The 10,158-nt window shown below is 57.0% G+C and overlaps 1 protein-coding gene across 1 annotated transcript; it reads left to right on the plus strand.

Moving 5' to 3' along the window:
* The first annotated feature begins 1,574 nt into the window (after nucleotides 1-1,574).
* On the plus strand, nucleotides 1,575-5,746 carry CHPF (chondroitin polymerizing factor). The gene is made up of 4 exons (XM_063400688.1): nucleotides 1,575-1,975; nucleotides 3,124-3,688; nucleotides 3,874-4,056; nucleotides 4,475-5,746. The coding sequence occupies exons 1-4, from the start codon at nucleotides 1,671-1,673 to the stop codon at nucleotides 5,735-5,737; spliced, it is 2,316 nt and encodes a 771-aa protein (XP_063256758.1). The 5' UTR covers nucleotides 1,575-1,670; the 3' UTR covers nucleotides 5,738-5,746.
* Nucleotides 5,747-10,158: the final 4,412 nt, after the last annotated feature.

A 10,158-nucleotide genomic window follows, 5' to 3' on the forward strand; every position in this document is an offset into this window, starting at 1 on the left:
GGCCTGGGTTTGTATAAAGTGGCTAAATTTAAATATTCCGACCCATAAAGAAAATCAAATACATCTATTCCTAATGCATTTTGCTATGTACAGAGAAGGGGATACTTTGGGGTTTTTATCATCATGGCTGGTTTTTGACCTCTGTGCATAGAAGACCTCTGTTCCTTTCTTAGCTCTGCACCTTTTTTTCCTTCTGGTATCTCCTCATGCCATCGCATTCTCTCTGATTCTAGTTTTTATATGTTCTTCATTAAACTGCAATCCACGTGACCGCTTTTGCCTATTGCTTGTCTTGGTCTATTCAAGAGTAAAAAGGCCTATGAAAAGCAGCCGGGCTTGGATGATGATCTAGTATCTCAGGGGGGTGGGATGCTGCCAACTGCTTTCCGATGAAAATAGGCTGCTTTGTTTTAGAAAATGAAAGAGATCCTAGGGCTGAGTGGGCCCCCATGTGCCCTCGGTGCCCTGCAGTGTTCTGTGGCTGCTCGTGCTCCCCGGGGCAAGTGGGCTGTGTTTAATGGGGAGGGTGGAATGCACTCCCCGCCCAGAGTAAATCCAGAGGCACTTTGAGGGTCCCAACGGCTGTAAGGCTGTGGAAGTGAAGCCATGGGCTGGGAATGGGCGGAAACGCCAACTCCTCCTTTTTGTCCTTATTCAGCAATGCCTGGCACTGAGCGGCCATGTAGGGCTGCTTGCCTTGCAGCTTCTGACTTGGATCCTTTCTGTGCTGGAAGCTCCGTTTGTGCAGCAAACTCTGCCCTGATACGGTTCCTTCAGCTTTGTCTGCCCCAGGGGCTCTTTCTGCTGCCGGTGCAATGGTGGATCTATGCCGCAAGACAGCTCACAGTGGGATGGTGCCCCGACCCCAGCCGGGGGAGCTCCCTTTGCTCCCGTTTGAAACACATGATAAGGGTCCCTGCTCCTGGGATCTCCTGATGTCTGCCTGCCCTCCTCCTGCCCGGGATGGTTTGCTTCTGTGCAAAGGTCATCCAGCCGCCGTTTGCTCTCCTGGTATGCCTGCTCCCCAGGCACCCAGCTTGCGCAGCTGCCGCCTGCAGCCTGCAGCCCACACTGCTGCTCTGACCTCAAACACTCAGCCCCCACTCTTCCCCCCGACGACTCAGCCACCACCCGCACCGAGGGGACGACCCCCGGGCAGCGGTTTGGGGAACGTGGCGGTTCAAGCCCACCATGAATTCAGCAGCGCCGTGGTTTGCCCTGTCCCGGGCAGGGGACACACGGCTCCGCGGAGGTCCCCGCGTCCCGGGCACAAAAGGCCGCGGAAATGCACCCTAAAGCCCTCTCAGCTGCCGGCCCCAGGCGGATGCGCTTTCTGCTCTGTGAGCCGGCAGCCGGGGCCTGAGGCGCTGCCCTGCCGCCCCGCAGCGCCGAGGGGCTCACGGCGGCCCGGCCGGTGCGGGGTGCGGGGTGCGGGGTGCGGAGCAGCAGCGCCGCGCCCGGCCCAGCCGCTGACCCGCGGTCTCCCGGCAACCGGGCCCCGCCCCCACGCCTGCCCCGCCCCGATTGGCCGCCCCGCCCCGTGACGCGTCGGTGGCAGCCCGGGCCATTGGTCGGGACGGGTGACGTGAGCGGGGCGGGGCCCGCGGGTGACACGTCGGACGGCGGCGCCGCCAGCGGCAGCCGGTCCCGGTCCCGGTCCCGTTCCGGCCATGCGGTTGTCGCTGGTGTTGTCGGTGCTGCGGCCCGCCGGGCCCGTCGCCATCGGCGTCTCGCTGGGCTTCACCCTCAGCCTGCTCAGCGTCACTTGGGTGGAGGAGCCCTGCGGGCCGCCGGCGCGCCCCGCCACCCGCCCGCACCCCGACGGCGGCCCCGCGCCGCCCCCCGGCCCCGCCAACGGCAACGCGGTGCGCAGGCCCAACGCCGTGCCCGCCGCTCTGGGCGCTGACAACTGGGAGCCCCGCGTCGTGCCCTACCGCCCACCCAGCCCCGGCAGGGCCGCCAAGAAGGCCGTCAGGTGCGGGGGGGCCGGGCCGGGCTGGGGGGCTTGGGCTGCCGCTCACGGGGGTTTATCTGGGGGTAGCTGCGGGCGAGCTTCAGGTACCTGCCTTGCCGGGGCTGGGAGGCTTTACAGAAGGCTCAGCGGTATGCTTTGCCCTCCCTTCAACCACCTAGGGCTGCAGACGGGTTTTTCTCACTGAGAATGCCTTTCCCAGCTTCCTTTCCTCCCCTGTGGCCCGTGAACCTTGCCCCCAGCCCGCGGCGAAGAGTCCCTGCTCATGGTGGTGCCCGCTGTGCGAGGGTTGCCCGCTGCAGCACGTGCTGCCGGGCACCCTGACGGTCCCTCCTGTCTGATTAGGGACCCCTCCCGTGGTGGCATGTCCCCACCCAGTGCTGCAAACGCCAGCCTGCTCCCGAGTCGGCTGCAGCCCCATCGCAGCGTCCCCTGGATGACAGGGAACAGGCAGTGAAAGGGCCTCCTTGTCCTGGCGAGGTGGTGGGTGGATGAAGGGGGCTGAATGGGGCCACTGTATACCAGGCGGCGGTTGGGGGACGTGATGGGGGGGGTCGCTTCCTGCTACTACGCCAGACTGGGAGAATTAAACCTGAAAGTCATTGTGAGTGCAACAGCTGGGGGCCGTGGTGGGGAGGGGGACACAACCAGCCCCTTTACTGGCTCCAGCGACCTGTGTGGGGCCTGGCTTCCCAGGGAGGGCAGCACAGGCTAACTCTCCTGCCTGCCTGCTTTAGAGTAGTATGACTGGCAGGAAGGTGCTTCCCAGTTCAGACCTGGCTGGGCCTAGCCTCATGGTTGGGGTGTCTGGTGGGTCATGTCCCTGCTAGAGCTGGGTTGTGCAGCGCTGTTTCCTGCTTCTGGCTGTGCTCAGCCTTTTGATAGCATCTGTTTTGAGCTGGACTGGCCAGCTTATGGGAAGGTGGGATCCCCTTTGGTCTCAAATGGAGGACCTCAGTAAAGTGCTCTGCAGTGTCTCTGATACGGGTGTAGTGCCAGCTGGTGACACTAAGGTAGTATCTTGTGTGTATGGCTGAAGTCTGGGACCAGTTCCTGCAGAGGAACTGAGGTCGGTGCCATTACCAAAGGAAGGGTGTAGGCTGGGGTGGGTTGCAGTGCCCTAGGAGCCATACGTTGTCTTCTTCTTGCAGGACCCGGTACATTAGCACGGAGCTGGGGATGCGGCAGCGGCTCTTCGTGGGTGTGCTGACCTCCAAGAGCACGCTGAACACACTGGGGGTGGCTGTGAACCGCACGCTGGCCCACCGCCTGGAGCGCCTGGTGTACTTCACGGGCACACGGGGCCGCAAGGTGCCCCACGGCATGACCGTGGTGACGCACAGTGACGAGCGGCCCATCTGGAACATGTACCAGACCATCAGGTACCTTCTGGACCACTACGTGAATGACTTCGACTGGTTCTTCCTGGTGCAGGATGACACCTACACGGAGGCGCACCGCATCAGCCGCCTGGTCGCCCACCTCAGCATTGACACCCACCTCTACATGGGTCGTCCTGAGGAGTTCATCGGCGGGGACACCGAGGGACGTTATTGCTATGGAGGGTTTGGCTACTTGCTGTCTCGCAGCCTCCTCCTGCTCCTGCAGCAGCACCTGGAGAGCTGCCGCAATGACATCCTCAGTGCCCGGCCTGATGAGTGGCTGGGCCGCTGCATCATTGACTACACAGGTGTCAGCTGTGCTGAGGAACATGAGGTAGGTCCTGCAGCAGAGATGGCTGGATCCTGGCCCAGTGTTTTCCCTTCTCCCTGTGGGCTCTCTCAACCCTGGGAGGACTAGCTGTTGCACCCTGACATCCTTTGAGCTTGCTCAGCTGGCATCTGGTGGTGTGGGAGTACAGGTTGGGGCTGGCTGTGACCTATCTCTCCTGGCTGGCACAGGGTCTGCATTACCACTATTTTGAGCTGGGGAAGAACGCAGACCCTGAGCGGGAGACCGACCTCCGTTTCCAGAGCGCCTTCACTGTCCACCCTGTGCTGGATCCCCTCCAGATGTACCGGTTGCACAAGTACTTTGCACAGGTGGAGCTTGAGAGAACCTATCAGGAGATCCAGCAGCTCCAGGTGAGACCTGGCTTGGCTGGGAGGGTCTTGGTTCTGTCTGTCATCCCTGAGGGCCTTCTGGTTTCTCTGGGGCTTTCTCACCTGATCCTTTTGTTGGACAGAATGAGCTGAGCTCATGTGGCTAAATAGGCAGTGCTACTGTCTGGAAAGCAGCTTTGGACCTAGATGTGTCCTGGAGATGCAGATCTTAGTGAAGCCGAAAGGGTGCAGAGGTCTATCACTAAGGCTGGATAGAGTAGGGGAGAAAACCTGAAGTGCTGGACAAGCGTCTGGTTGAGGGCAGAGACATTCTGGCACTGCCTTTTGAGCCAGCTCTGGCTAATCTCTGAGTATCAGAAATCAGCTTGAAGTGCTGCCAGAGCTGGAAGACCTGCTTGTGCCTGCCTTGGCTCTCACTCCTGCCTCTCCTGTCTTGCAGATGGAGATCCAGAACGCCAGCAGCCTGTCTGCAGACGGGGACCACGTTGCCACATGGCCCATTGGCATCCCACCCCCATTCCAGCCCAAAACTCGCTTTGAGGTGCTGCGCTGGGACTACTTCACAGAGGAGCAGGTCTATGCCTGTGTGGATGGCTCCCCCAAGTGCGAGCTGCATGGTGCGGATCTGGCAGACGTGGCCGATGTGGTGGCCACAGCCATGGAGGAGCTGAACCGCAAGTACCAGCCGGTGCTCCACGTCCGCAAGCAGCAGCTGGTGAATGGCTACCGGCGCTTCGACCCCACACGTGGCATGGAGTACACGCTGGACCTTCAGGTGGAGGTGGTCACCCAGAAGGGGCACAGCCGCTCCATCACGAAGCGAGTGCACCTGGTGCGGCCCCTCAGCGAGGTGGAGATCATCCCCATGCCCTACGTGACAGAGGCCAGTCGCATCAATGTCATCCTGCCACTGACGGCCCATGACCGCGACTACGCTGCCCGCTTTCTGGAGGCTTATGCGGCGGCTGCTTTTGAGAGCAGTGAGAATGCAGTGCTCACCTTCCTGTTCATCTACGACCCCTTTGAGGCCCAGCAGGTCACCCAGAATGACATCTTTGCCTCTGTGAAGTCCCAGATCACCGAGTACGAGCGCAAGTATGCAGAGGTAAAGATCCCCTGGATCAGTGTCAAGACAGATGCACCCTCCCAAATCAAGGTCATGGACATAATCTCCAAGAAGCATCCTGTGGACACGCTTTTCTTTGTGGCAGGCGTGGGGACAGAGGTCACCATTGACTTCCTTAACCGCTGCCGGATGAACACCATAAACAACTGGCAGGTTTTCTTCCCCATCCACTTCCAGGGCTACAACCCAGCCATTGCTTACCACAACCAGATGCCACCCAGCACGCTGGACCTGCTGAGGGACATGGGGCGCTTTGACCGTGACGTCTTCCATGAAGCCTGCTTCTACAATGCCGACTACATGGCAGCACGCACCCGCATGGCAGGGGACGTGCAGGAGAACGAGGACATCCTGGAGACCCTGGACATCTACGACATGTTCATCAAGTACTCCAACCTCCATGTCTTCCGGGCTGTGGAGCCTGCCCTGCTGCAGCGCTACCGGCACCAGGCCTGCAACCCCAGGCTCAGCGAGGACATCTACCACCGCTGTGTGCAGAGCAGCCTGGAGGGCGTAGGCTCTCGCTCCCAGTTGGCCATGGTCCTTTTTGAGCAGGAGCAGGGGAACAGCACCTGAACCCTGGATGGTGGAGGGGCTGGTCCTGCCATGTTATGCCTGCCCTCCCACTCCACTACTTCTTCTGCCCAAATCTGTCTTCCTTCTGCAGTGGCTGCAGAGATTGCTGGTGTCCAAGCTCGTGACTTGCCCCACTGGGGCTCCCCAGGCTGGGGTCTGCCAGGCCAGGGTGCCTGGTCTTTCTCAAGCAGCCATGGCTGTGCAGACCCCAGGTAAGATGAGGTCAGAGTCACTGAGCTGCAAGCTGGAATGCCTGGCTCCTCATCCAGAGCTGTTGGCTGCTGGCCCCATCTCTCTGTCCTGGCCCTGCTGCTGAGCACTGGGGAGATAGGCTGCCCTGTCTCTTGCTGTCCCCCCTTAACCGGGGGAATGTAGAGCCCAAAGTCCCCCTTCTGCAGGGCCATGACTGCCACAGGGCCTGGAGTGATCCCTCGTAGTTCCCCCAGTGTCCTGTGACAGGACTGTGCCCCTTGCTCCTTTGGAGCATTGGGCTGGTTGTACAGGGAGGAACATGTCCTTGTGTCTGCCACAAGCTTGGACAGTGGAATGGGGTACATCCCATCCCAAAAGAGCAATAAGGATATTGGTTTTGAGGTTTTGCCACTCGGCAATGAGCTGGAGTGCTCCTGGCTGGTTGGGATGCGAGGAACTCGGGCCCCAGGGACCGAGTAGGTAGGGGGTGCCAGAGGGGATCCTGCTGATTTCACGTACCGTGAGCTGCTCCCCATGGGAACCGTGACCCAGGCCGCTTTGGCCTTCGCAGTATCGATAGGACGTCGGAGGTCACAGCCCTCAGACGAGAGCCTCCTGACAGAGGTGGGATCCCTCCCCACTGTGGGGCTGCCCTCAGGGTCGAGGAACATCGTGCCTGACTCTGACAGGCATGGCAGAGGGTTTGGCTGTGCATCTCCTAAGGAGAAAGCGACTGAGGAGCCACTCTCTGCTCCTGGTTTGTATTTAATAGGGGGGAAAAGAGGGGGGATGGGGTGCATTTACACTAATAAAATGGAGAGATGTACTGGTGGGTCTGGCTGATTCTCTCATGAGGCCACTATGGGTGTTCTGCTGTGGGTCTTTGTGGCGGTAGGTGCTGGCTGCTTGTATAAATTCTGTCTGCAGCTGGCTTGACAGATTCCATACAGAGATGCTTCTTTCCCCAAGCACCTGCAACATCCTTTACCTGAGCAGGGGGATGCCTGCTTCTTCTTAGGGAGGCTGTGGGAGCCCATTGCCTTACGGACAGGCTGGCAGATGTTGTGCAAAGCAGACACTCGGAAATACCTGCTTTAACTGCTGTGGCTTGCAGCAGGAGTCCTGCACTTCCTCTGATGCTCACGGGGCTGTCCTGCTGTAGCTACCTGCTGCCATCACTGCTGGTGTGGCAGGATGCTGAGCCCCCTGACGTGGGAAGTCCAGTGCAACATGGTGACTGCCCTGCTTTCCTGTTGATGTAAATTTGTGGTCCCACTGACCAGTCCTCCTCAGCCCTGTCTATGGGTGGAAAAGCACCAGCAAAGGGCCGGTGCAGCTGTGTGTCCTCCCACATCTGCTGTCTCTGTAAAAGCGTTCATGGTCTGTATGTGAGTAACGGGGGACTCCTGGCCCATGTCAGAGCAGAGGCTGACTGCTCAAGTGAGGTGAACTCTGCCCTCCAGGATCTGGGATCAGCTCTGAAGGAAACTCCCAGGCCAGAAACTGAATCTGAGCACTGTGTTGGATCACTGGGGCTAGATCTGCTCTCTCTGCAGTGCTCTCATTCTTTTTTGGACTGTTTTACATCTCAGGGCTTCTCAGCACTTGTGTTTGCCAGTTCTTAGGTGGGTATTGCACTGTGGTCCTGTCCTGGACTGTTTCATCACCTACAGCTCCTTATTTGCATTATGAGGTGTGGGGTCTGTGTCCCCTGCCCGTGCAGCCTGCTCCAGGCATGATTTTCAGGACTCCATGTGCCCTTCCCACCAGCCCTTTACTCATCATGTTTTACTGCTTCATGAAACACATGTATCAAAGAGACACCCCCAAGAAAATTAACTGAACCAACTCCCTACTACTTATCAAGGCTGCTAGTGCTCAGCAAAACTCATGGAGAGACCCTGGGCTGTGTGGTATGCCTTTTCCAAGGATACCTCATTCATCTCTTCCTGCTCCAGTCTCTGTATCCATGGTGTAGGAGTGGATATGTTTAAATATAATTTTATTATATTTCAGACAGTAACTGTTAGCTCATTCTGAGTATTTCTATTTTTGATCTTCCCTGAGCATATCCTTAATTCCCTTCAAGTGGAAATCTAGGGCAGAGGGAGTGAGGCAGATGCAGGTGTGTTACAGATACATTTATCCTCTGAAAAGCAGACCAAGTAGTAAGATATGATTAGACATTAGAAGAGTATCCAAATGGTAATAAAGCGGATTCAAATCAAGTTGGCTGTGAAAAGAAATCCAGAATTGTCATTTAATGATCATGAGACTGTCTAGATAAAGTTGCTCTTGCCTCACTGCTGTTTGCCCAGACTGAGTTAAAGGTATTTGCATACCTAACGCTCTGCACTATTAATACCAGCAGAGGCTTCCCACTCTGACATACATATGAGCAAATGACAGTGCTTGTGGCACTCCCAGCCCAGTTACTGCTCCCTTTTCAAGTGAGCTGGCAGGGTTTGAAGCTGTTTTAGTGTTTGCCAGGCTATTTGCAGCATCAAAACATGATGAAACCCCAAAGAAGGATGTGCAAAACCTTGGGAAGGGGGTTGGTGACACGAGCAAGGTGAGTGCTGGCTGTGAAGTGAGCGCCACCTGTGCTCACTGGGACGTGGCAGAGACCTGTGACAATAGGGACATGGGCACAGATGCACTCTGCCCCTCTCCTGCCCTCATAGGGCTGGCAAGTGCAGGCAGGGCACCAGACTGGGACAGTTATACCTTTGAAAGGGGCAGGAGGAGCAGCCCTGGGTGCTGCTGTGGGTGGCTGAGAAAACAGAGACATTCTGTGATCCCTCTTCAGGCCTGACTGGTACCTTCATACAACGTGTGGATTTTTGCACTTACCCAGTTGCAGAGGCAGGGCAGTGAAAGGTCAATTTTACAAACAAGGCAGGAGAAAACTTGTCTCCTGCGTTGTAGGCTTCTGCTTCCCTTGCGGAAATTTTTTAAGTGTTACTGGCTCACCACAGCAATTAAGAGAGACAGAGCAACTTCCTCTTGGAAAGTTTTTCAGAAGAGAGAGTGAAGGGGTGGTGATTCAGAGCACTCTGAAGCACAAGACGGAATGTCTGAATACACTGGGCCTGGGTGGGCACCTGCCTTCCCTCCTGCCTCCTCTCTCATTTCTGCACTGTGCAAGGAAAGAGACTCAAACAGTGGAAAACTCAAGCTACTGCTGTTCTCCCCACCATGGTTTGTTTTCCTGTGTACGCAAATACAACAGTGAGCCTGTGAGCAGGGAAGGCAAAACCTACTTCTCTAGCCCTGCTTGGGTCACTTCAGGCTGTGTTAAACTGCGTGGCAAAGCCACTTCAGCCCCAGCAATATTAATCAGTTTGATGGCTGACCTTTGGGAGGATATAGGAATTGTGCCTGTGCCAGGACAGGGCTGGAGGGCAAAGGGAAATGCAATGCCCTTTCTTTCCTGTGCTCTCTTTAGGAAGGGGCCAGTGGTGCCTGTCCTGCAGGAGCAGCTCTACCAACCATAGACCAGGACCCAACTCCAGCAGATTTCCTCCTCTCTCTAAATGAAGGCAGAAGAAGCTGGTCTGCTTGAGGAGGAGCAGGCAGGGAGGTGCTAACCTGGGCCTGCATCCAATGCCCTGGATGTCCAACATACTACTTAGCCCCTCTAGGGGGTGAGTGGCTTTGGTTAGGGTTTTTTCTGGCCAAGCTCAGGAAAAACAGAGCATTTCAATGAAGAAGGAAAGCTGTAGGTGCAGGCAAAGCTGTTATCAGTGTGTGCCTGCCTGCAGGAGTTTCCTTCCAAGGGGTGTCAGCATATCTGGCTATACCCAGGGCTGTCCCCTCTGGGGTGAAATCACTCCAGCATTGGCAGAATGCAAGACCCCGAAGCTCTGGCACTGAGGGAAGAGGCAGGCAGCTCATTTGGACTTTTATTTTAATTGCCTCCTTGGTTTTTCCAGCCTCCTTGCCCACTGTCAGGAGCTGAGTGCTGGAAGGTGGATGCTGTGTGTCCCTTGCCTGGCCCGACTGATTGGCACCACCAGTCCTTTTTTCACCAAGGAGGCCATGGGCAAATGATCAAAGAGCAAAGCAGTGAGCTTGGCATTTGCATGCCATACAGACATGCTGAGAGTCACTCCTTTCTCCAGGTGTTGCCTGTCACCACCAGCATCTCCAGGCAGAAGATGCTTGGAGAGGAGGTGACAGCAGTGAGGCCACATGTCCCATTGCATTTTGGGGCTTACTTCCAAACC

This window comes from Prinia subflava, chromosome 6 (assembly GCF_021018805.1).
Source record: "Prinia subflava isolate CZ2003 ecotype Zambia chromosome 6, Cam_Psub_1.2, whole genome shotgun sequence".
Lineage (NCBI taxonomy): Eukaryota > Metazoa > Chordata > Aves > Passeriformes > Cisticolidae > Prinia > Prinia subflava.

Bases quoted from the DNA above. Each gene is read 5' to 3' on its own strand.
- CHPF (XM_063400688.1), top strand. From the start codon at position 1,671: ATGCGGTTGTCGCTGGTGTTGTCGGTGCTGCGGCCCGCCGGGCCCGTC. The intron at 3,689-3,873 runs GTAGGTCCTGCA...TGGCTGGCACAG, and splicing joins GCTGTGCTGAGGAACATGAG to GGTCTGCATTACCACTATTT. The intron at 4,057-4,474 runs GTGAGACCTGGC...CCTGTCTTGCAG, and splicing joins AGGAGATCCAGCAGCTCCAG to ATGGAGATCCAGAACGCCAG.